At 37.6% G+C, this 27,810-nt stretch overlaps 1 protein-coding gene across 1 annotated transcript in view; it reads left to right on the top strand.

Annotated features, from left to right (window-relative positions):
* Positions 1–1,548: 1,548 nt before the first annotated feature.
* LOC113074092 (neural-cadherin-like) overlaps positions 1,549–27,810 on the top strand; it is a gene marked incomplete at its 3' end in the record, with an annotated part of 33,404 nt that continues 7,142 nt past the window's right edge. The window contains exons 1-11 of the mRNA XM_026246812.1: positions 1,549–1,759; positions 4,827–5,052; positions 5,773–5,977; positions 9,253–9,364; positions 15,274–15,523; positions 16,476–16,618; positions 17,967–18,139; positions 21,337–21,505; positions 21,656–21,826; positions 22,636–22,808; positions 24,298–24,465. Of these exons, the coding sequence (XP_026102597.1) occupies positions 1,636–1,759; positions 4,827–5,052; positions 5,773–5,977; positions 9,253–9,364; positions 15,274–15,523; positions 16,476–16,618; positions 17,967–18,139; positions 21,337–21,505; positions 21,656–21,826; positions 22,636–22,808; positions 24,298–24,465 (1,914 nt within the window). The remainder of the gene's footprint in view (positions 1,760–4,826; positions 5,053–5,772; positions 5,978–9,252; positions 9,365–15,273; positions 15,524–16,475; positions 16,619–17,966; positions 18,140–21,336; positions 21,506–21,655; positions 21,827–22,635; positions 22,809–24,297; positions 24,466–27,810) is intronic.

Genomic DNA, 27,810 nt, shown 5'->3' on the forward strand with positions numbered 1-27,810 from the left:
ATCCGTTTGCACGACACATCATGCCTCCATAGACGATCACAGCACAGAGATGGAAACATAGAGGTGAGACACACAAGCCCCCGACCCTTGTATCTCTTTTGCTCTCATTGTGTCTTTTGTCTTTTCCTTGCATCTCCCTCAATCAATCTCTCTTCACATACTCCTGAACATGGCTATGAAAAGCAGGAAGTAAGGGTAGTGGTAGTATGTTCCCTGTTGACTAGGTGCTTAGAAGTGAAGTTTTTCTTATTTACACTCGTCTCACTTTTTCGTGAAATGTCAAAAACAACACGATGCAAGTCTGGAAACAAACATACAACAGAGAAAAGAGAACACAAAAACGCCCCAAAAAAGATATTTCTCCTCTGATAAGTCGCTCCTTTCTCTGTCTGATCTTCTGAAGCCGTCTGAGGGAGCAGATCGTGTCTCTGACAGCAAACTTCCTCAGGACCTACAGGGGAAGTCAGAGATGACATGTTCTACAGAAATCTCATTTCTGTCTTGCAGCCGAGCATCCTCGGGCTGAAAGACAGTCTGAAGCCAAGAGGCGTCACTGAACTCAGGGTGGCTGAAGGCTTTCTCTACCCGTCCTGCTCTTTTGGTTGGTATTGAGATATTGTGCTTTCGGGGGCTATAGATGCAACACTGTAGCTCGGTAGATATGTTTGGGATTGTTTTGCTGAGATTACAGAGATTGTGAAAAACATTATGAACATCCTCCAAAAAGAAGACAATGAAAATTATAAAACAAGAAGAGTATCACAAGAAGGAAGATGACAAGCCTTGAATTTCTCGTATTAGGACCCATTGTTGGATAATTTGCTCATGATCTTGATCATCCAAGTGGATTAAACTGTACTTTTGGTTTTTATGCCTGTTTTTCACCTGTTTCAATTTTATTTACAAAAAGATCTTTAATCGCATAACAATAATAATAATATTAACAATAATACAATTATGTTTTTATCATTGCTATGTGTTACTAAGGTGTTGCTATAATGCCGATGGTTTCCAGCACAAGTTCTTAATTAGTCTCAGTTCCCTTTGAAACAGTTTCTGCTTCCTCCCATAATAGTAATAAAAAAGTATTTTCTAATTTACAATAATTAATTAATTAGCCGTACAGAAGAGAAATTGTCTTTTGAAAAACAATTAATTAGTCTTATATTTTTCTCATAAATAGCTGAATTAGATTTTACAAGATGACTTGCATTATTTAATGTATTGCAATGCATAAAAAAATCTACATCTTAGATTTAGATTTAGTTTTATATTTTTTACTGATAAATACCTGAATTAACTAGGTGGACTTACATTGCTATATTCTGTTTTGTAATGCATAAAACATACATATTGTGAATCTTCATTTAATTTGATATTTTGTCCTGATATATTTTAATAATTAAATCAACTTTTTTTTGTAGACTTCCATTGTTATTTTACATATTGTAATGCATAAAATGCACAATAAAAATGCAAACGTCTACAGTATCCCAAAATAAACAAGTGAACGAAGTGCTTTTGGTATGTGATAAATTAAAATCATATTTGTCTGTTTCTCTCTCTGTAGGTGATGAATGGTACCTTTGCTGGCTGACACTGACCCTCCCCAACCTGTCAGATGTGCAGTGGGCCATGTTCCCCTACCCCTACCTGGCAGCTGTCGGTCCTGACACTGGTGCTGGCTCTGTGGTCTACAAGCTCTTGGCCCGAAGTGGTGATAGCTCTTTGGGAACTGCTAACTTCCTTTTAGTTGATGGTGGGTTTGATTGGTGGACTATTTGATAATCGTAAAACTGTCAATACAATCACTCTGCCAGTTAAAACGCTGGCCCACTTTAGATGGAAAGGGAATTAGACTGATGTCTCACATGCAGACACACATTATATGATCAATAATTTTAAACCCTTGAAATTTGAAACTTGAAGCTCAGGTTTGAGATCAATTCAAAGACTGGTAGGAAACATCAGCCCCTCCGCCCCACCCAGCCAGTTAATTACTGTACAATGTAATAGAAATGGCATAATATGCTAAGCCACTAATGCAATTATTGCCGTTTCCATAGTTGTTCACTCTGAGTAAAGTGATTTAACTGATTGCACAGAGAGCAGCAAAGGTTAAATGAATCGGAGGCATTATTAGAATTCTGTCTAATTAATCAGAAGCCAATGGACTAAACAATATCTAAACGTACAGCTCTGATCTGCCCATGTATGTGTTAGTGTCTGTGTGCGTTGGGATAGGTGTGCTGTACTAGTTTTATTGTACCTCCAGGACATCTTCAGAAACATCATAACCTCTCATAATGGTTAGTCATTCATCATCTGATACGTTGTGACATTACAAAATTACTTCTCTGGCCCATAAGGATTTAAACTTTGCTATAAATATTCTGTCTCCAGTGGTATTACACTCAGATGTTTATAAACTCTGTGAATCGGTGGCGTTGCCTATAGTGCTCTTTCTCCTAGTATTTGATCTGTCTTTAAGGTGAATGTCATTCATTGTCAGTTAGACTAGATTTGCACTTACAGAATGGATGACTAGTCCTTGTAGGACAAAAGTGTTAATGTTTTAGAGAAGCATAGATTTTAGACCTTGATTTTGATATTATAAAAAGGATTGTTTACTGATTGGTCTGTATGGAATTCCAGCCATGTTGTGTTGCACAGTAGCACTTAATGAAATTGCTTAATAATATTTTAATGAAAAATTTTTCATAACAAAATCAAGGCCATGTTATATTCTGAATATTTTCACAGCGTAAGGATTGCAGGTACTTCTGTATGTTGTGCTTTACAGCATCCTTTAGACATGACTAATCTACCATTTTTGTAGTATAGGCAGATATAGTTGTTAAAATAGATACAAACTAGATACAAACTTATACAAACAAACCTATCAAAATTAATTATGCAAATAAATGCATGATAAATAATTAATTGCATCACATTGATAAAAATGACATTAATGACATTAACAAATTTAGAAAAGATTTGTTCCAAATAAATGCTGTTCTTTTAAACTTTGTATTTATCAAAAATCCTGAAAAAAAATGTATCACAGTTTTCACAACTGTTTTCAATGTTAAGAAGAAGAAGAAATGTTTTTGAGCACCAAAACAGCATATTAGAATAATTTCTGGAGGATCTTGTGCTGCTGGAGACTGAAAATTCAGTTTTGTCATCACAAGAATAGATTATATTTTAAAAAATATTAAAATTGAAAGTAGTTTTTTTAATAATAATATTTCACAATATTACTGTATTTTACATCAATCAAATGCAGCCTTTTTGAGCATAAGACACTTTTTTCCCGAAACATTCAAAAATCTCAACCCCAAAGTTTCGAATGTATATGTACGCAAATATAACATTGATATCGTTGTTGTCCGTTAGATCATAACATTTTTCCATTTGTTTAGTAGCATGTAAATGTTCTTAGAGTTACTCGTCCCTAAACAAAACATCAAACAGTAATTGGAGGTTGCTCAGCTTTTTCCTGTCTAAGAGGTCAATGCTTAGCCAGAATAAGCTGCAAAATTTACATAATAGGAATAAGATTCATTTCACACAATTAACACGTTTTTTTGGAGAGAGCTTGTAAGAACAGAATCGAGCATGATTGTGGATCAGAACCTCTGCTCGTGGCAGATGAGCATTCGAGCAGCTGCAGAAAGGCCAAGGCGAGGCGGGTACAGCTGGGAGATCTGCTCCGCCTCAGCAGCTGTGTTCTTCATCCACCTCCTCTTCCTCGGCTCCCAAATAACGACATGCTCCAGGGGACAGCAGTTAAAATGAGCTCTTGTCTTGCTATTGTCCTGAAGGAGGAACGGAGGGGAGCACATTGCTCCTCACACACACACAGATGCACTGAACCACAGCTGGCAGAAGGGTCCCTCACACTTAATGTGTGTAAAAAGACTCAAAGGCTTTTGTGACTTTGTCTCTGTAATGCTCTTGCACTTTAAGCTGAACTTTACATGAGTTTTTCTTTTAATATGTGATTATAAACAAATGCCACATCAGTTTTTAGGAGATGTTTGCAAATTGGTAACATGCCACAAGTCATAATTTATTAAAGTTATTTTAAAGGCAGGTTGTTCCTATACAATACATTTTCATGTCCTTATACAGTAAAATCTGTCTTAATATACTGGATAAAATATTATATAAGGAAATCATATTAGTTAGTTTCTGCTTACCATACTTGTTATTTTAGTATTATTTTATTTACTATTAATGTATATATTCATATCTTGAATTAGGTTTTATTTTATTTTTTTATTTTACATTTTTTATTAAATTTTTGATTGTTAAATTCAGTTCTACAAATTAATTTATTGAACATTTTTGAGTTCAAGATTACACTTTTTATCTAATAATCTATTTATTTTTATTTGCATTTTTTTATTTCATCTTCATTTCAAATGCCAAAAATGTAAATGTAATTTGGAAAATAATAAATAATAAAAATACAGATTACAAAATAACATTTTAGAAATCTATATTTTAATATGTATATAAAAACATGTATATTTTTAAGTATTTGCCTTATTTTCTTTTATTGTTATTATTTTTAGCTTCATTTCAAATACTGAAATGTATTTTTAGTAGTCTTGGTTTTAGCTTTAGTTTTAGTTAACAATAACAACACTGGTCACAATATCATTTATAAATATCATTTAAAAATAATATATCATAAAAATATAGATTACAAAAAACATTATAGAAACCTTAATTTTTTTTAAATCTTAATTTTAAAAGATATTTTATAAATATTGCAGATAGTATTTGTATTATTTTATTTTTGTATTTTGTGACAGGTGGAGAAGATTCATTTGAAGTGGACAGAGCAACAGGAGAAGTGAAGACCACAGGGCGACCTCTGACCCCCAGTAAGGAGTACACACTGACCGTCCAGGCTGTGGACTCACAGGGCAGGAGGGGTCCGCACGCCTCTGTCTTCATACTAGCTGGCTTCCGGCCCCCTCAGTTCACTAACACCACCTATACCATTTACATCCCAGAGAGCACCGGCGTGGGCCAAGCGTGAGTACAGGAAGCTGTGTTTTAGTGGCTGTGTTTGTGTGTGTCAGTATGTAAAAAGATTCAGAATTTGCTGCTCATTAGAGTGTAAGAGAAGGATTGTGTGAACATGGCCAGCTCTAAAGCTTTGTGTGTCATCTGTTGCATGAAACAATTCACCCGGAGGGATAGCGGAGGTTGAGAGAGGGGGGACAGAGTGAATAGAAGGGGTTGTGGCAGAGAGGGGGAACACAGATGCATCATTTTGTCCCCAGGCTCTGAATTTTGAGAGAGAGTTCAAATTCAAATATGTATTAAAGGAACTTCTGGATAAGCATGCAGAGCAGTGTCTGAACTTCCCGCTTCAGGCACTGGCACAGAACTGAGCATAATAATCTGTATGAAGGAGGAGAGGACAGCTAATCATGGACAGAGAGACATATTAAAAAGAGAGACATATTAAAGTTAGAGTGTGGAAGGGGGAGATGACATGGGACGCAAGCCACAAAGAACAACTGAGATATCTCAGGCATGCATTATTTCCCATTTTTAACTGTAGAGACATTAGCCATTTTCTACAATATTGTAAGTTGCCTTGATGCATACAAAAGCAGTTTACATTGACAGCATATGTCTGGCAGGAGGTCGCCAGGTCACATAATTTTGGCTACTAATGGGCTTTTTTTTATGTATAAATGAAATGCTGGCCTGTGCATTGATTCTATTTCCTTGATGTGTCTGTAGGGTAGCGGTGGTCCAGGCTGTCTCTTTCCAGAGGAAGACTCTGTCTTATATGCTGCTGGTGAACCCAAGCAACCTGTTTAGCATAAACCAAGAGAGTGGTGCACTCAGCCTGACACGCACTGTGGACTTTGAGAGTGGACAACATCTCCATCACCTGCAAGTCCGAGTTTCCGAACCAGGTACAGGACTGAGCAACATGGCAGAGGTAAGCACATGTTTATCTAAACAGAGTCTTTCCTTGGTCTTCAATCACTTTGATTCTTTTTCCACTTTACTCACATGCCTGAATAGAAAAACCATCTTAAGCCTGACATTAATATGCTGTATGTGTGGCTGTCAGTCATTCTTCACATTGAGGCCTTGTATGATTTCATGACACATCTGGTTCTTTCAGAGGTAAAGGTGGATATGCTTTGATACACACAATAACATGCACACAAATGCATAAAAGCATGTGCAAGCTCAAACAAAAGCAAGCACATATCAGCAGAAATGCTCTAATGAGAGATTGTGTGTGACGCTGAGGCCATCAAACACGCCAACTGTGGCTGTTACCACTTATGAGACTTACTGTAGCGGTGCATGTGTCTTTATGTGTAAGATGAAGTGAAGCGACAAAGGCAAAGAAATATGACAGATGATTGATGTATTTTACCAATTGTGTTGCTGTTGCCATTATTAGTTGCTCAAAAATATATATCAATTTGTGTGTGCGTGTTGCGTGTTGTTGTTCCATGTTGTTGTTTGGCAGAAGTACCTCCACAATAATTGAGTCCTCTTGATGGACTTGGCTGAGACACAGTGATGTGTAACTGTGTGTCTCCGCCAGCACCAGTCACACACACACGTGCACATTTTGGATATTTGTCGGAGTCACTGCCCCTTGCCAAATGATTACACCATCTGTGAAGACGACTCCATGAGTAGGACAGGCTAGAACAGAGATGAGATGAAGCAAAATGAGAGAAGGGGAGAAGATAAGAGACAAGGCCAGAAGAGACTAGATTGGACAAGACTAAATAAACAGAGAAGAGATTAGAAAAACAGACGAGACTAGAAAATAAAAAGTGATGAGATGAGATGCAGCAAAGAGGAGATCAGTTGAGACAAAACAAACCAAAAACCAGAGGAAAACTCTGTCTTATATGCTGCTGGTGAACCCAAGCAACCTGCTTAGTATAAACCAAGAGAGTGGTGAGATGAGATGAGTTGAGAGGCAACAAGAGAGAAGATCATCTGAGACAAAACAAGCTAAAAGAGACCCTCAAAAGATATAATGAAACCAGATGAAAAGTTATTATATAGAAATGTCAAAGCTTATAAGACAATATGAGACAAAGGCAAGACTAGAAGAGAGGAGAGAAGATAAGACAAAAAAACTATGTAATGAGACAAGAGGGATAAGACGAGACACTAAATGAGATGAGACGAGAAAAGACTAAATGTGTTGAGATGAGACGGCAGGAAAAGACACTAGAAAAGGTAAAATGAGACAATATGAGACCAAAAGAGATGAGATGAGAAGACAGGTAATGAGAAGAGATGAGGATATAGAAGAGAACGAAAGAGATAAGACTAGAAGAGACAAAATGATAATAGATGAAAAGAAGAAATGAGACCAAATGAGAAAAGAAGAGACTAAACAAGGCAAGCTGAGAAGAAAAAAAGAAGCGAAGAATTAGTGTCTGTCCTCTTGGCATGTGAAAAATGATTTCATAAAGCTCTACATTAAGACTCTTCATCTCTTTTAGACCCCCGTCGTTGTTGTTATTAGCAGTGATTCTCCTCCAGCAGCAGACGTCAGACTCATTACTGCCATATTCAATTTCCAACAGCTATGAAACAAACACAGAACATCCTCTTTCATAGGGCAGATTCCTGAGGGAAAATTGGTGAGAAAAAGAAACCCTTAATGCAGAGCAACATCGGTTTTAAGGTCCTGGCATGACGGTTTCAGAGCTGTATGGTCCGCTATGGTGCCGTGTGTGTTACATGTAAGGAACTTCTCCCTCTTGGCAGTGCTGTTCCTCTGAGATAAGCAGTTCTGCAGGACTCAGCCTCACCATGACTAACGCTCCCACTGAGAACACGTACCCTGCTTTTCCTCTGCCTCTGTTCGGTCAAAGTCAAATCCTGTGCCAGTATTCTGTCTGATTTCTCACAAATCGCTGCACAGAGAGAAGCCTGAATTTAGATACAGCCCTTCCATAAGCTATCATCTGAGCTTCAGCTGAGATCTGCTTCATCAAAGCCTACAAACTGAGTTTTACTGGGGTTTATGTGTCTGTTTATGGGGTGGTAGAGCCATTTGCATTCAGTGGCTTCTACCACAGCTGTTCTGTTCTGCTTCAGTCTCTTCTTTTAATTTTACTCCTGTTCTCTGTTCTTAACCAAAAGCCTCCAGAGAGCCAAGTGACTCAGGACATGAAATTTGTCCATGCTCATCCAGGGGTTTATCCCTGTTTTAAAGATTACCTTCCATGCAAATATTGAGGTCAACCATCTTTCTGAAGAAGCTGGTTGACCAAATAACTGAATTTTAAGAATAAAGTAGACAAAAAAACAATGAAAAAGTTTGCAAACCAATCAAAAAAAAGCGAGGAATAATAATTGTTTAAAGCTCACTTACTCTCACAATTCTGTAAATATTGGTGTGTTTGTAAACGTTATAGAGCCATAAGAAATTTGCCTTGAAGGTCAGTAAGGAGAGTATGTGCACAGAGGTTGTGATATGAATAATCATTATACATCACTCTGATGAACTGGTTTGCAAATGTTCTGTCTTGTTCTGTTTTAATCTTGCAGTATTGTTCTGTTTGGCATTTTGAGTCCAGCATAACAAGAAGTTCTGTGGCATGAGCTATTTTAGTGTTCTCATTAATGAAATTTCATTGAAATTCCACTGGAAATAGCGTAGTAATGTATGAAGCTCTGTTCACCCTGAAGCCACTTTCAAACTGTCGGTCACTGCAGCAAATATTTATGTGAAAAACAGACATTTGTGCACAAAATTTGGCAGAACAATGGTAAATGTGTTCACACTTTGTTTCTCTCATTTATATTCTCTGCACTTTAAAACTCTTGTTTTACTTCCTTTCTCTTCAATTCTAATGCCTCTTAGCATCCTTTATTTATTTGAATATTCCTTAAGTATATTTAACACAATCAAACAAATAATGTTTTTAATTGTTTTTAGTCTTTTTTTTTTTTTTTTTTTATCTTTCAACGTTATGGAAAGTATTTTTATTTGTCCATTTGTCCAATGTTCTTATAATTCTGTAAAAGACACACACACAAAAAATGATGGTTAATGCCGTCACTAGTACATTTTGATGCTTTAAAGACCTGGTTAAAATCCATAGACTATGAAGTGATGAAGGTGTTTGGGAGTTGACTTTATTTGGGGACTAACTGTTCATGTTTTAATACTTGTCCACATAATAATGTTTCTTTCTTGGTCTCATTATCTTACTTATGCAGGTGCTGGTTCACATCATAGATGAGAATGACTGCACACCAGAATTTATGCACTCCATTTACAGTCGAGACAATGTCCCTGAGACCACCCCTACTGGCACATCCTTACTGCAGGGTGAGTGTCTGTTTCTCGATTTATCTTTGTGTCCGTCTCTCTTTCTTTCTCTCTGTCTGTGTTCTTCCCCTGGCAGTCCCACTCTTGAGGCAGGTGCAGTTGCCGTTTGCTCTGCGGGGGTGAGTGTCTCTTCAACTCAGTCCTGTAATTATGAAATAATTCATTATGGCATCGCTTTCTGGGTGGTAAATGGATTGTAATCAAAGCCAGCTCAGTGGTTTCCAGGCAGAGAAGCTTTTCTGCCCCCGTCTTCCTCTCTTTTCCAATTTCTCATCCTCCTGACTAGCTCTGTCAAACTAGTAAAACCATTTTGTGTCTTTACTGACGTTGTGGGTTCTAGAAACACAGGTCGGAGACTGTGACCCAGCAATAGAGGTGAGATCTCCACTGTGGCAATGGATGTGGCCAGGTGTAGGGCTACGACCCCCTCCATTTTCTTCAGATAATCATGTCTGATAGAGAAAGGCAGCTCTGAAGAAGAGGCATGCCTGACCTCCATCTCTAAAATACAAGCGTTAATGGGTAGCAACCTGTATATCTCTCTGTGCCGACCCAAGTCTTATCGCTTTAATTGAATGTGTTTTAGAAGCTTAAAAAAATAAGAATGAGGTGTCGTGTTGCATTTCAGAAAAAGCTTTGAGTGCATTAGTTGTCTGAATAAATATTCATAAGCCCTAATTAGTGGTGCTTGCTAAGACAGGCACTATTAGTGGTGCTCATAACTTGTGTTTGAACAAACCTCATTATTAAAGGCATAGTTCTCCCAAAAATGTACTTACTTTCACATTGTACCAAATCTTCAAAACACCATTTAAGATATATTTAATAAAACTCTACTTTTTTTTAATAAAAAGTTTCTGTTCTTCCATTAAAAGCGCAGGTAACCAAAACTTTTTATAATTTTTGTTAAAAGAGAGGTGTACTGCTTAAAATTAGGTTATATAAAATAAAACTTTACTATTTGTATATATAGTGTTTGTATATTTTACCATTTAAAATTAAAAATAAAACACTAAAAACTCAAATCAGTTAAAAGCCAGGTGTATAAATAGGCATAAAATATGACAATAATTAGTTTGATAAATGAATATTCATTTTGAGATTTGCTAAAGATAATATTTAACTGTTTTTAATCTGAAGATCAACTTTAAGTCTTTTAGGATGACAGAGGTAATCTTAACATGTATTGAATATCTAATGCTTATATTTATCCAGTATTGACTGATGCTGATAAATAAATTACAAAATCTCTCATATTGAAGGCTAAGAATTATGGTATCATATGGATACATTTGTGTTTCTAGTAAAAATTTCATAGACTTCAACAGAAGGAGGCCTATCTTTAGATCAGAATATCAAAGAGACTTGTGGCTGGACTTCTTTGACAGCCTAACAACCACATAGCAACATGCTAAAAAACACTGAAAAACTACACCATAAATGTATGTGAAAAAAAGCTAAATTTTAAACCAGTTTTTTTCCGAGCCCATATTAACGGTTCATAATGTTCACACTGCACATGTTAAAAGATGTGAACACAAAAGGTTAGAAATAGAAAGGTGTGAAAATAATTCATATCTAGCGCCTGAGAACAGAGAGAGTGGTGAGTGCTCAGGAAACAGTTTGAGAGAGAGGAGAGACACATTTAAGTGCACGCACTCTCTCCAGGCGAGAGCAGCGTGTATCTGAGTGTGCGCGCCTGGTTTGATGCAAAGGAAATCCGCGTGCGAACAGAGAGATTCGCGCTCACGCATTATGTTAATGTGCTTTCGTACTACTGTGCTGCTTCTGCACCACATACACATACTGTATATGCACTGCAGACTAAGTATGTGTGAACCTGGCACCACTACAATGAGCTCTATGACCAATGCATTGCAAAGAGAAAAAAAATAGACATTTTGTCACACCTTTACTTTTATTTTGACTTATGTCTGTACTACAGACAAATTACTTTAATTGGTTTTCTTTAGAAATTAAGTTTCAAATTCTTACTGAATGCATTTATGACTGTAAAGCATGTCTGTGTGTTTCAAAATCGTGATTAAAATCAATATCGCAAAATTGATAAAAGAAAACAATATAGGGTTTTTTGTCCATATCGCACAGCCCTAATCCAGTGCTCAACAGAGATCGAAAAGCTCTACGATGCCCCAGTGCTGGCCACCCTTTTGAAGAGCTCCTCACCTTCTCCGCAGAATTCTCAGTGATGAACTATTCTTAATTTAGACTTTGTTATGCACAAGCCTACGACACTGATGAAAAGAAGCAGAAAAGAGAGAAAAGCAAAGCAACAAGCAACAGAAGTGAGTCAGAACTGACAGACCACACGCTTTGTGTGGCAGATGCACAAATGTAGAATGCCAACTGCATTTATGCAATTCCATTATGTTTACATATCGCTGCACCCAGTGAAAACAAGCACTGTTCACCATATGCAAACAGAATGGTTCCTGCCTCTGATTCCAGTTGGCTCTCCTGTTTTAGTGCAGTACGCACAACAACTTTCTTTTTCTGTCTCTGCATCTTCCTTCTCTTCTTGTTTTATCTCCCTCACTTTCTTTCTCTCGCTCTCAACATGCAAAAGCAGCAGGTTCACACAAACACCAGCTGGGACTGTTATTTTCTTATCAAATGTGTTCTGTTGTGAGTATAAAAAAAAGAAAAGAAAAGCACGGTGCAATCGTTGACAGAAGGGAGAGATTATTATTGTTGTTTACCTTAAAACGGGATTAGACTGTAAATTGGGTGCCAGCTTTTAATAGGGCCTAGCAAGAAGAGAAGTGCAGAACGCGCTCCAATTATCACACGGAAAACGTCTCTGGGAGGATTTAGTGCACGGCGAAGCAGCACACTTAAAACTCGCCCAACCTTAGCCCACCTTCCTACCAGCCTTTCTCTATCTCTCTCTCTCTCCCCCAAGCCGCCTAACTGGTATGTTTAATTTATCCCTGGTCTCTTACTCGCATGCATTAAATATGGTAATAGGTAGCCCTCAGAGACACTGTATTAGGGCTTGTATTTTTAATGAACCTTCTGTTTGAATCCTGGCCGTATGACTTCACATGCATTCATGGCTGCTCCGAATCTTGTTTATACTTGTGTGGAGCACTGACACCCACCCTTACCCACCTGCTGCCAACAACTGCAACAAGTCCTCAGCTTAACCGCGAGAGAAAGAAGGTTTCTGCTGAACATCACTACATCTATGTGTGCTAGCTATTTACCTTGAAGATTGGGGAGCTGTCATGTGGCTGTAGTAATTGAGTATGCTGGCCGACTGGGTATAATGACAGCTTGCCTGCAGTATAATGATACAGGGCCCTGTCTTTGGCTGTGTGCCTAGTGACAGCAAAGCCTTCCTCCACTCGTACTTTTGATCTGGTTCAGTCAACAGCAGCTTTTCACTGTGACAGAAGAGCACTTAAATTGATCAAATATAGAACTGGCCTCTGCTACATAGTTTCAATTAATATTGGCTCTATTAATATGACAACGTACACAATTTAAAAAGCACTTAGCACAAAATGTCCAACAAGATGGTTTTCGGTGTCATTCTGTTTTCTTACTGGATAAATATATATGATATTCAGAGTTTTGTGATTTGTTTTAAAATATATATAAATATATATAAACTTTTTTTCGAACAAAGTGTCTTACCAATGCTGCATTTATTTGATCAAAAATTATTATACATTATATACAGTACTGTGAAAAAGTCTTCGGCCACTAATATTTTCACCAACAAAAATGGTTTTAAGTCAGTTATTTCTATCTTTTTGCTTTAGTGTGTCTGTAGTAAATATCAGTTTACATTTCCAAACATTATTTTTGCCATTAAATGTAATAATCCAGTGAGATTTTTGTTTTGCACGAGGAGTCCGACAGCAGGCAGAGCTCCACACAGAGATCTGATCTCATCATCATCAGTCTGTCTGAAATGACATGAAGAAACAGAACAAACTAAGACAGACTAAATCCAGAATAACTGTGGCAATGTCTCCAAGACACTTCAAGAAATCTACCTGCAAAGCTACCTGAAAAACTATGGGCAAGTGCATCTTGGACAAAAGCTTTTTTTTAACACTATGGGCCCTATCTTGCACCCAGCGCAACTGACTTTGTACACCGACGCATGTGTCATTCCTATTTTGCACCCGCACAAAGTGCGCTTTTCCCTCCACAGAAGCACGTCGCTAAACTAGTGAATGAACTTGCGCTCCCTGGGCGGTTCAGCGCAAAAAAGGAGGCATGTTCCGGCGCAAACAATCCCTGGTGCTATTTTGCTGTTCCATTAAACAATTGCGCCACTGACCAGAAAAAACCTAGTCTAAAGTCAGTGGCGCGTTGCGCGTTGTTCATTATGCTATTTTAAGGGCGCATGCTTGACCCTAATGTATAGCGTGCACAACGCGCATACACTTTGCTCATGTAATCTACACAGATGCAACAGTTATTTTTGCAAATCATAAATTGTTACACTAAAAAAATATTAACACATGAGATGACAGAAATCATTGTGGTGTGCCACGAAGATGTGAAAAAATAGGCATAAATCTAGCTTACAAATTATTCAGGCTAATTGTAGTAATTAAGGATCAGACCTGTTTGCCCAATAGTGGCAAGACATATATGTATATAAGGACATCTGACAAATTGGTTTGTCCGTCAAGAACCAGGAAAAAAAATTGATGAAACAATTGTGGCTATTTCCTCCCACGCCTGTTTAACCGACGCTATTTTGGGTGGGTTTCTCCCATCCCCATACAACACAACTTCTCTGTCTTTCATTGCTCTTACAAGAACATCAGTCTCCTCGGCTGTGAACCGCTCCTGGCGTGCGCCTGGTAAATACGCCATAATAATAACAATCCATAATGGAACTTGCGCACCTGCTTTTAAAGGGAATGTTGGATGACGCTCTGATTGGTTTATTTCACGTTACGCCCAAACCACACCTATGAATAATGAAGCTACTTCAGACCAACCCATTTTAGATTTGCGCCGGGCGCAAGAGCCATTTATCCCGCCGGGAAAATAGCAACAGCGCCGAGACCCGTCCACAAAGTTACTTGCGCTTCGCGCTTTGACACTTGCGTTTCAGATCGTTAAAATAGGGCCCATAGATTGGTCACACCAAATGTTGAATTAATTTAGTTAAGTTAATAGAATTTAATTAATAAAATTATTATTATTACATTATTTTTGATGGCATCCTCACTTTACAGCATTTTTACACATGTGCCTAAAATGTTGCACAGTACTGTAGCTTTGCAGCTTTCTTGAAGCATGTTTGACACATTGCCACAGTTCTTCTGGATTTAGTCTTTCTCAGTTTGTTCTGTTTCTTCATGTCATTTCAGACATACTGATGATGGTGTGTGTGTGTTTGTGTGTGTGTGTGTGTGTGTGTATATATATATATATATATATATATATATATAGTATAATAACCCTCCCGCTCCCCCCCATTTTTTATAATGCAAAATGCAATTCCTTATTTTCTTCTGATTTAATTAAACATTAAGTATCTTGTGGCTGAATTTGTCACTTCATATTACTTGAAACTTGAAACATGTATGTTAAGACACAGTGTTTTGCACACACACGCACACACAAATCCTTCCTCAAAACCCCACAAGCAAGTGGTGATAGTGACATTAAAGCATGTCATTGATAGTGAATACCCCCATATCAGAACATTCCAGGCCTAATGAGAACACAGCTGTCTGAGAAAAGCATAGAGATGATTAAGAATTGGCATTTATTTTCAGTGACTGACCCAGAGCAGATCTCCAACAAGGTTGCCTTCACAACGATTTACTGCTATGTTATTGCTAGCTGTTGCCTTTAGTCAACGTGACCTGAAGTTTAACACAGATCTTTTGTCCCTCCCTCTCTCTTTCTAGTTCTGGCAAGGGACTGTGATACGGGGCTGAATGCAGAACTTTCCTACTTCATTCAAAGCGTGAACTTTGACATCTCATCTCAGGGAGTGGTGAGCCCCAGGCAGAGGCTGGACTATGAGAGACCCAACCACATGTATGAGTGCACGGTGGTGGCCGTGGACAAGGGAACGCCCCCTCGTACAGGCACAGCCTCCATCCGAATCCGCATGGCCAACGTCAACGATGAAGCTCCTGTCTTTTCACAAACAATGTATGGTTCTTTTCTGTATGTTTTCCATTTTCTTTTTTTGCAAAACGTTCAGGAATACTTGATTCTGATTGGTCAGAATCAACAATCTGTAATCAAATTTGCATATAATCACTACTTAAACCATATATTTGACCGTTGATCTTTTCAAATATTTCTTCTCACATCCTTTTTTTTATGTTTATTTATTTATTATTAATTTATTTATATATTTATTAGTTTACCTTATAAACTTATATTAATCTATTTTAAACTTTATATATATTTAAATTTCATTTAAAAATTGAAATTATGTTTGCATATAATAAATACAAAACTGTGTAAATGATCTCTCAAATCACTTTCTTCTCACATAATAAATTCAACTCATTTCATTCAACAAGATCCACTGGATTCAGAATTGGTGTTTATTGATGTCTGTACATTATTCCACTTATTTCACAGCTACTTAAATAAAGTATCTCTATCTCTTTGGAGTTCCTAAGTATAAACAGTTTTACACTCATTCTTCGTCACAATGGGATTTCATCAGAGCAGAAGAAAGCAGAGGGTCCCACGAAAACTGTGCGCCAGGCATTTATTAAATGTAGCCAGAAGGAGAGGCAGACATGTGGTCTGATTCAGAAGAAAGACAACAGTCACACTGAAGCAAGCGAGCCATCTACACACACACACACACACAAATAAGGCTCTATTTGAGAACATCATCTCCCTTGATAGAAGTTTGGGTGACACATAAAGGAGGTGGTGGTGGTGTATCATAATTAGAGCTGCAGTATGTGTGTGTGTTTATGTTAGGTTTCGCTCTGGTTCTTCTCAGTGCAGGAACCGCGTGGTTGTTTGTGTGCGCCCTGGGATACACTTCAGAGGCCGTGTAGGGGAAGCAGATGGAGGGTCTGTGATGTTCTGAGCCTGATCTGTCTGTCTATCTCATTCTGTCTCCCTCTTTCTGCAGATATAAAACCTTTCTTTCAGAAGACGCCGGCCCGGAGACTCTAGTGGCCATTGTGCATGCCAAAGACCCAGACGGGGATGGCGTAACGTATGCCATCACTGGGGGTAACGAAAACAGCAATTTTGAGCTGGACAACCAGAAGGGTGAGTCAAGGGGGATGCAAGCTCAAAGCTCTCTTGCTCTGGTAACAGCGTCCAGGCATCCGGTACAAGGCCTTGGGGATGCTGTCTTTAAAAAGAACATCCAAAGCCATCAAAAAAGAAGTTTTCTCTTCCTGTCAGCTCAGCACACGCTTTAATCCATCATTCAACTCACGTTTGCTGTAAAAGCAAACACCCCTTGTGTTGTTTTTGGCCTACAGCTCTTGTTTTTTAGTGTGTGTGCACTTGTATGTGGATGCATATTTATCTGTTTTTATGCCTACCTTCCTGCTTTCAATTTCAAGGTTACATTTGTCTGCAGTGTTTGCTTTCCGTTTGTTTACCAGCACATTTTATGCCTAAGAGCTGGAAAAAGCAGTATGCTAAAGCTCTCTCCTGTCTTATCAGCCTCTCGGCACGGCTGTTCCACCACCTAACCCATTACAGGCCAGAACAGAGAGATGGCCCGTGGCTTCAGCACTCAAAAAAGCTGCGTGGAGTTGTCACTTCAAAAATGCAGCAACACTTTTTTTTGGTGCATAACCCCATACTCCTCAGTTGTTTGGTGAATGTGCAACCATAAAAAGAAAATTTTACGATGTTGTTAAGCATGATGCATAAAGGCGGTTGTCATTCTTTTCAGATATTAATGTTTTCATTTAGAGAGCTTGTCACCTTGGGTAAAAAAGTGCTTGTATTCATAAACAATTTTGACAGTGATTTTTTTGGTTGTGCACCCTTGTGAAAAACAAAGTACATTTTTGCAACCTAAAAAAAAAAACAATACAGAAATAATACTTATTATGGAAATGATACCCTTTAACAGAATACACTTTAGTGTGAACTGAATGTAATATTTTTGGCCACTCATTTTTTTTCTTAATTTTAGTTAAATGAAAATTTCCAGTTTTATTATTTACTTTTAGATTAAAAGCCACTGAACTTTAGAAATCTTTTTTGTAATGCTGAATGCTCTGACCAGCTTTAACGATAAACTAAAATATCCTTTAATGTCATTTCTAATGATATTCGTAATAATGTACTTGTGATGATAAAGTTGCTATTTAGTAAATTTGGAATCTTAACTTTATTTTTTATACTGAATCAAGCATGGGCTTTAGTATGTTAGTCAGCGCACACAAAAGTGTACTTTAGTTTGACAAAAAATGATTAAATTAATGATTTAAAATGAAACTTATGGTCTTTCATTTAAGTAATGTTATATTATCTGCAAATAATTTTTTTTTTAATGTAATTGTATTATACAAGTGCAGATTCAATACAGTTAAGCGCACATGTCTTTTAAAAGGGCAGTGAGATGAGCTAAAGCATTCTATTGAATTATTTACAGGCATCATCAAACTGCGGCGTAGTCCTCCTCCAAAACTGCGCGGGCCTCAATATGTCCTTAACATCACGGCGACTGATGACAATGCAGCCGGGGGGCCACTCCCCCTTAGCAGCTCCGCACAGGTCATCGTTGGCATCAATGACATCAACAACAACAAGCCAGTATTTGATGAGGTGAGGTTAAAAAAGATCTTAAACGTGTGTCAAAATCCATTCCTAGTGAGCAATACACAGGAGAAGAGCCTGACTCGATCGGTCTAGATAGGAGTACAGAATTCAAATATATTCTCTCATTAAATCTGCCTAGCATTGAGTGCCTCAGGCTTTTAATACGAATGACACTGTGAACACCTCACTAATGGCAGTGTTTATTGCTAGAGATGAAGTCTGATGAGACAGAAAGTAAAGAATAATGGGTAGGAGCTAATATAAAGAAATAAAAGAGCAGAAGACATACTGTAAATGAAAGCATAAACAATGAATTTTGTCTACTGATGACATCCACAGTCTCATTTTATAATCCGTTTTACAAAAAAAAAAAAATATATTAGTTGCTAAACACAATTTCTATGACATGATTCTCAGTTTTTAGGTTTGTTTTTGAATGTTAGATTTTGATGGATGCAGGAGACTGCCATGAACTTACATTATTTACTCAGACTGTGAACCAGACACCTGAATTGTCTCTTTAAGACATTTAAAATATGTTTGACTACATTGCGCATCTGGCTAAAAGGCTATTTCATGAATTCACCCCAAAATGAGCAAGTAAAAGAGAGCAAACATTAAAGAACGTGCAAAATGAAACACAGCGAGAAAGAGAAAGGTAAAAGCAGAGCTGAGGGAAGAGGAGACAGCTGGCAGAAGGAGATCTAAAGGCTCTTGGAGGTCTCCGGTGGGAGAGCTTTCCCGCACAGGCCAGTGGTGCAGGAGAGCAGTGTGTGAGTGTGTAGCCCACAGAATCGTGTTCCTGTACACTTCCGTGAGCCCCACAGGCCGTACTTCTGCTGCCTCCGCTGCTGCGCCACCATCTCCTCTGCTGCTGCCCATGAATATTTCAAGGGGGAATTACTCCCCGGCACAGGGGATGCATATGAAATAGAAGCACTAAGTGAGCCCCAGGGGCAACATCTGGCCCTGTTCCTTCCTCTCACTCTCTATAGCCCCTTTCACACTGCACGTCGGACCCGGCTTATTGCCGGAACATTGCCGGGTCGGCTTGTGTGTGAAAGCAACCACGTTCCGGGATTGATTCCGGGATTGATTCCGGGATTAAACCCGGGTGGAGGACCTAGTAACATTGCCGGGTTCAATTGCGATGGGCGCTGTGTGAACAAAAGCCAGAACTAATGCTCTGTCGAAGTGATGTTGCACGTTATCGTGAGACTCTTTTACCGGCTGTTGAAGGAAGATCAACGTTCCCGACGAAAAAATACGTGCAAACTGTAATGAAGGAGAGATCAGTTAGTTCCTCACTTTCCGCGCTGACGCCGAGATCGTTTGCTTGCTTCAGTGGAAGTATAATGTGCCTAACGTTTTCGACTCATACATTACAAGTCACGCCCTGATGTCACGTGTCGTTACGGTATCTTTACAGGTTGTGTGTGAAAGCACGCACATATCCCGGGTAATCACTGACAGTGTGAAAGTGCAAAATCTAGCGACCCGGGAACAATTGCCGGAGCACTTTACCTGTGTATTTGCCGGAATGGCAGTGTGAAAGGGGCTTATGAGTCTTTCTCTTCTGTATAACTGGTTCTCAACTGGTTTCAAGACCATTTTACATCAAGCAGTGATTCAGTGCAGTACCAAACTTGTTTATTGTACAGAAAATGTTCTTAAATTCAAATATTAAAAGTTTTTAAATTATTATTAATGGTAATTTATTAATATAATGATTGGTTTCTAAATCCTTTGTTCATCTTCAGAACACAAGATATTCTTGATTAAATCCAAGAGCTATTTGACACTGCATAGACAGCAACAGAACTGAAAAGTTTAATGGACCAGAAAGGTAGTAAGGACATTGGTAAAAAAAAATAGTCCATATGACATCAGTGGTTCAACCATAATGTTATGAAGCTACAAGAATACTTTTTCTGTACAGAGAAAACAAAAATAAAGACTTTTTCAATAATTTGTTGTTAAATTGTTGAATAAAGTCGTTATGTTTCCTTTCTTTGCACACAAAAAGTATTCTCATAGCTGTGTTACATTACGGTTGAACCACTGATGTTACATTGTCTATGTTATTGATGTCCTTACTACCTTTGGCAATTATCTAGTTTATATCTGCCAATTCTGAGAACAAAAGTCAGAATTGTGAGATGAACATTTCTTATTATTTGTATGGTGCAAAAAAAAGATACAATTGCGAGATGTAAACTCAGAAGTCTAAGAAAAAAAATTCTGTCTCGCAGTTCTGAGTTTATGTTTTTTTATTCTGAGTTTATAGCTCATAATTTCTCTGAGAAAACAAGTCTGAATTCTTTCCTTTTTTTCCTTTTTTATTCTTTATTCCATAGGGGAAACAGGCTTCCACAGAAACGTGGAATGCAAAAAATATAAATGGTCATTCATTTTAATTTTAAGATATGATTTCTTTTGATTTTGAAGTGCAGTAAGTCATGTTCTTAACTGGATTTGTGAGGTTCACACTGCCTCATCTTGACCACACACGCTTTTTGATGTTCAGTTGAATGCAAAACCTTACCCTGCTTTGCAGTTGCTGGTTGCCGGCGCTCCTAATAGCACTGAAGATTATGGCAGTAGACTATCTGTTCTAGTCTTTTCCCTTGCTAAAGTGAGAAATCCTCCCTAAGCCCTCTCAGAAAGGTGAGTGTGTGTGTCGAAAGACAATGAGAGGTGTGAAGTGCAAAGCACAGTGAGAATTCTCTTCAGAGGCTGGGAGGGAGGCTAATTCCAGCTTTTAGCCCCAGTATCGATCTAGTCACTTGATTAATCACCTTAAATTGACATGCCACTCCCTTGTGGGCACCGCTCATCAGATGCCTGCTCTGTAATGAGAGCATGATGAGAAAGCAAGAGGAGGAGGAGGAAGAAGAGGGAGGTTGAGCCCTCATTATGAGTGTGTTTGCTCATATTATGGACATCATATTGGAATTTATAAACACTTTATCCTAAATTCAAACTTCATTCTCTATGTCGTCATGTCTTGGTGTCCTGTTCCTGCTTTTCTTGCTCTTTATCTATTATTTGGAATCATATTATTTGGAATCCAGCATCAGTCTTGTACTGTTCAGTTTTTGTTTGAGATCTTGATATTGGCCTATGCCAAGGCATTTGCTAAGAATGCATTTCTGGTGTTTCTTGTATTTTTATCCATGTCTGAAACTCGGGTTCCTTTAAAGTGCCACAACTACAGCGTGAATGCACTGGTCCTGGAGAATCAGCCCTCAGGCACTTTTGTCCTGCGCGTGCAGGCTCATGACGCCGACACTGGGGTCAATGGGGAGGTCAAGTATGGGATAATGCAGAGGGACGGGGCCTCACCAGGGTTCACTATCAACCCTGACACAGGTATATCCTTCCTTCTTTACCAGATCATTGAATACATGCAATTGAGCCTTAGCTGGCATGTGTTTTTAGTCAATGGGACTTTAAACATGAGCAGAATGCATGCCATTTAAGCTTGTGAAATCACCAATGAGCATTGTATGTGTTGTGCAGGTTTGATCAGTACGGTGGTAAGTTTTGATCGAGAGAGACAGCGAGAGTATACACTCTCGGTCACAGCTACAGACCAAGCAAAGGAGCCCCTTATCGGCATCTGTCAGATCACTGTCCTTATCGCTGACCAGAACGACAACGACCCAAAGTTTGAGAACAGCCGTTATCAATGTAAGAACCACTAAACAATGTTTATAAGTCTTATTGAAGACCTGGTCAAACTGATGCAGATGTTAGCTACAGTGTACAAGGCAGCACACTTTTCTTATGTAAATCCCAAAGTAAAAGCTTTTTCTAAAGAGATCTATTTTATTTGTTACATAGTGATACTATGAAATGAAATCTTCCAAATGGTCTTCTGTGGAGATAGGATCTGTTGGCCTTACTTAAGATCTGTTCCTCTGCTTGTGTGCATATGTAAAGGAGAGCAAGAAGGCATTCTTGACATAGCCCCAACTCAGGTTGTAGCTGTAGACTCTTTAAACATTTATACATGGGCCTTTAACATTGCACTTAAGGGCAGTAAGGATTTTGCAAGCTTAACGAATTCTCAAGTTCAAGATTTCTGGGTTTAGTCAACACATTAAACCTCAATATTAAAAATGCATAATGGTCTGAGCAAGGTGAGGTTTACTGCGCTGAACACAGTATAAACACATCACTAATCATTTTTAGATGCAATCGTTTGCAATCCTGGAAAGCTTGCTTAGCCTCGAAGTGTGAGAAATTTGCTGTTGCTCTTCTAAGTGATTTTATTTATAATTGCAAATATAAGTGCGGTAAAATTGATGACAGAATTCCTTTTCATCACATTAAAAGCGGTACTGAGAAAGCTCATTAACTATTAAAGAGAAAAATTGAAACATTTCTGGACATGCACTCCCCCCCCCCTTCCCTGCACATGGATTTTGATAGCAGCAGGCATTGCTTGTATTTAGACTGTTGTTATTTGTTTTTATTGTTAACCCTAACTGTGCCAGACTTCCTGCGAGAGGACACACCAGTTGGGACAAGCTTCCTGAGGGCAGCAGCTCATGATGATGACCAGGGCACCAACGCAGCCATTACCTACTCTCTATCCCAGCAGACCCCAGCCTACTTTCATATCAACCCCAGCACAGGATGGATCTACGTCAACCATCCTATCTCACAGGTACACACACACCTTTTCCAAGCTTTTAAAATGGGAGCATGCAAATACTTCTGTTGTTATAAAGCTAATTATTACTATGCAAAATCAATTTCTGTTGGGCAGACCCTTTGAGCACCTGAGCAGAAACATACATGTATAATAATATATATATATATATATATATATATATATATATATATATATATATATATATATATATATATATATATATATATATATATATATATACAGTATATATATATATATATATATATATATATATATATACAGTATATATATATATATATATATATATATATATCATAATTAACGATGGGCCGTTGAATTATTAGAGAAATAATGCTGCGATGATGATGCGAATGATGCGAATCGAGATTCGTCCGGTTTTTGTACTTAAATGGCTATTGTGAGTAGGACTATTTTTTCCACGTCTCATCCAATGCCTCTTTTGCTAGTACTAAAACGTAATTTTAAAGCTGGTAACGGAGGCTTGAGCCGTTGATAGCATTCTGATGCATTTATTAATTGAGTTATTAGCAAGAGAGCAAGAGCAACAGAGAGAGAGAGAGAGCTTGTGTGAATTGGGCTAACGTACCTCTGTGTGTCACTCAACACTCGTCTGTAAACAGCGCTGAAATGTCACGTGTAGTCTTTTAGTTGCTACACTTTCTAACAGATAAAATCAAGGCAGCGCTGACAACAGCTTTTTGTGCAAACTGCGTGACCATTATTACAGTTAACTATGCGAAGTGATATGGAACTGTAATGCGGTCAAGAGAGCTTCCTGGAACTACATTCGCCGTGTTTTTCCCAGAAAATAATTGCACACCTCAGAACGTTCGTCAGCCAATCAAATTCAAGAATTCAACGGCCCCCGTAGTATAAATGCATATAATTTATAATCAACACAGTTGTAGTCCTTAAATATATTAAGGATTTATAATATTATTGCTTGACTTGTTTTTATTAAGTTAATTTGCTCTATTTTATTTTTTCTCTTTGAGGACGGCAGATTTAGTTAACCTTTATTTTTTTGTCAGATTTAGTTAACCTTTGTTTTTGTCCCTAAAGTATAGAATAAACATATGCACTTGTGTAAACAAACATGTTTAAAGATGGCATGCATACATTCCTGCTGAGAAAACTTAATACTGTTTATTGTAGTACAGGACCTGAAAAGGCAAACTTTTGGAGCCAGTTAAGCAAAGTTTACTGCTGACTCAATCTTAGAAAGTGTTTTTCAATTAGTAAGAGTCATTTGAAAGAATCATTAAAGTGAAAAAAGCTGCTTAACTGCTGTACATGATATTCTGGATGTGAAACATCCAATGGAAAATGGTAGTATCAGGGATTGCTCTCTTCTTTGAACCTCCATCGACAGAAAAACTTCACCTGTCGTCACCGTTATCAGTGACAACTTACATATTATTACAGTGTATGCTGATAAGCCCCTAGGCTGGATTATATCACCTGTCTCTTGTGCTGACAGACATCACGGATCAGCCAGCAGATAATCGCTACAGACGGAGGGAGTCAGAACAGCTCGGTCGACCTCACTGTCATCATCACCAATGTGCACAACCAGCCCCCGCAGTGGGAACAGGCGGAATATTGGGTCACGATCCCAGAGAACACACCGCGCGACACCAAAATAGTGGTGAGACATTCATATTCCACCACAGTTTCCTCTCTGCTTCCAAACACAAAGTACCACTACATTTAAAAAAAAAAATGTACACAAAAGCATGGCTTTTCAGCCATTCAGATTGTGCAGCTGTTCCTAACTATTACACTAATATGTAATCATATGCTCTACCGTTCAAAAGTATAATTTATTATTATAATAATTTATTCATGATTAATACAATTTGTAATTGATTAATGTAATTTCATCCTGTGATGCCAAAGCTGAATTTTCAGCACCTTTACTCCATTTTTGGGTTCTTTGACGTACAGAAAGTTCAAAAGAACAGCCTTTATGTAATCTTTTGTAACATTGTTAATGTCTTTATTGTACATTCTAATAAATTTAATGTATATGTATGTGCACACACTTATGTATGTAATTTTTTTTTGCCCTATTGAAAAGTAATGTCATGCTCCACATAGCAACTCATATGTGTGTGATACAAATAGTGCACTGTGCACAAGATACTTTGATCACCATTGATTTAATTACAGATGAAGCAAGAGAAATGACATAATATGATAAATATACAATATACAAAGTACACACAAACATTTATTAATGTATTTGGCAATATTTCTCAGTATTAAATGAACTATATATATATATATATATATATATATATATATATATATAAATATATATATATATATATATATATATATATATATATATATATATATATATATATATTGTAATCATAATCATTTTCACTTTGTCTGCTATTCATTTTCACTAAGCTTCTCTTAGTTGATTCTGGTAAGCTTGTCTTAGTTGATTGTCTTTTTCAGCCTTTGCATCAGTTCACTGTTTTTTTTTTTTTTTGGAAAAGAGAAGTGGTTTTCACTCACAAAGGCAGTGTTGTGACTTTCTGCTGAAGCTTGTCACATCTTATCCAGCCTTCATCTTGTTTGCTATTTCAGCCTGTTTCATTCACTGTCAAATGTTACATTGGTCTTGGAGCTTGTACTCGGAGAGAGATCAGCATCCACAAACAACCTCATTTGTCCAGCAAACTCAAGCTGACTGCTTGTCTGAACATTCTATTCTAATTCATTCAAAAGGGGCGAAAAGGCCAGTCCTCAGAGTCTGTTTTCCTCACAAACAGCAGATTTAACCGTGAAGAGTGCCAAGAGTAATTCTGCTGGAGTCACTGTGTTTCCCTGACATCAGCGGCTTCCTCTGCCTGCTGCCAGCTATTCTGCAATCTGTATGAACCTCCACATCTGTCTTAGCAGTCCTCAGTGGCACAAACTATGGCAGGGATGTTCACCTCTTCACGTTGCCACAGGATGTAAAATAGGCTTAGGTTGGATGTTTGATCTTAAAATACCTAATGATGTTTGTTAAGACACTCTTTAATGATTTACTGTCTTTGCATTGGAAGGCAGCTATGTAATCAGTACATTATGTTTTGAAACAGAAATTTACAGTGCATACATCCACAATCTACTTTTTATTTTATTTTACATATTCATGGTAATGAAGAACAGGAAAAAGAGCTAAAACAGCATGTAGCATAGTTTCTAATTGGTCGGGACTTTACTAGCAGCGTGAAGCTCGGTTAACTGCATTCATCTCCTGACAGCATCCTTCTGTTAGCATCCCTGTCAAAGAAAATTAATATTGTCCTAATGAACTGTTCCCCACACCGCATGTTACATATTTTAATACAAATGTTTTTTTGTTGTTTTTTTTTAACTCCACTCAATTATTTATATTAATCAACATTCTCACTTATACTGATAGAATTCTAACCTACACTGTATAGACTCTCACAGATGTTGAATATATATATATATATATATATATATATATATATATATATATATATATATATATATATATATATATATATATATATACATGCATGCATACATACATACATACATACATACATACATACATACATACACATATACGTGTGTGTGTGTGTAATTTACATTTATATATGTATGTATTTCTACAATCTGGTCCTCTGCACAGCATGAATTCTGTTATTAGCAGGGTATTAGTAGTGTAAGTAAAACTGTCACTTTAGGGCACAGTATTCAATATTGAAGCATATTTTATGACTGGCGCTGAAAAAGAGCCACTGCAAGGCATCTCTGATCAGCTTTTTCTTTCTGATGCCATTGCTGTGTAATGAGATGATTTCTAATTATTGCTAATTTCATGGCACCTTAGGCTATGCTCATTTTGCTGGGAGTGCCATTATCCATCTTATCATCCAGATGTGTTTTTTTAACAGCTCTCTGCACCAGATCTCACCAGCTTATCTGTTTCAGTCTTTTTAGGTGGTTATTTTTGATTTTGTCAACCGCTTTTCTTGATTTAATACAGGACAAGACCAAGCTCTCAGAATGAGATTTCTTCTGCCATCACTCCATTTATGGTCTTGCTTGTACCTGTTGCCGATTCAGGGCCAAGAGTTTCTCATTGTGTTAGATTTATTGGGTCTTGTGGGGGGAGGTCACTAGTGTATGTTTTGGATGCTGTATTTTGGAGTTCATAAAGGAATATTTCAACTGGAACATTTTTGGCACCTGTGCTTCATTACTGAATATTTATGTAAAAGCTTAAAAATGGCCTGTTTAATTTTGAGTGAACAGTTACTTTTAATTAATATAACCAGAAAGAATTCCCGAATGACTAGCTGAAATTGAGGCACAAAATTACTTTCCAGAACCTCAAATGTATGCAAAAGTTTCACATGTAAAAACTGATTTAAATATGTAGTAGTTTGATCATTTTTATAATGCATCTAAGTTAATACATACATAAAAAATTAATACATTCTTCTGTAAAGGTGAAGTGTGTAATTCACTGTTCACTGTTCCTTGCTGATAGAATGATCTTCTTAACACAATAGACTGCCAAGTCCCTAACATTATTTCATAAAATCTTGAATTAGTACTTAACTGCATCCTGCTAACTCTTTGAAAAAATAAGAAATAAACATCCTTTGCTTTCATAAATCCCTCTGTGTTCAAGCTTGTGCTATTCTAGATTATGTTTGAAACTTCATATTGCTAGCACGTCTTGTTTTATTGCCACCTTAATGTGAAGCACTTGTATAAAGTGTCTGCTAAATGAATAAACGTAAATAGTGCATGGCTGATCAACAAGCTAGACCAGTACCAAAACAGCACTAGCTAGCCTAATCAACCATGACTAGTGTGAAAGGTGTAGCTGTATTAGACAAGCTGTACTGTTTATCCTCTCCTAGATATCTTTAGTCAGGTTTCTGCATGTCTGGGATTGTGTGTGTGTGTGTGTGTGTGTGTGTGTTAGCATTAAGTCTGCCACAGTGTG

This window comes from Carassius auratus, unplaced genomic scaffold, assembly GCF_003368295.1.
Source record: "Carassius auratus strain Wakin unplaced genomic scaffold, ASM336829v1 scaf_tig00013617, whole genome shotgun sequence".
In the NCBI taxonomy this organism is placed as follows: domain Eukaryota; kingdom Metazoa; phylum Chordata; class Actinopteri; order Cypriniformes; family Cyprinidae; genus Carassius; species Carassius auratus.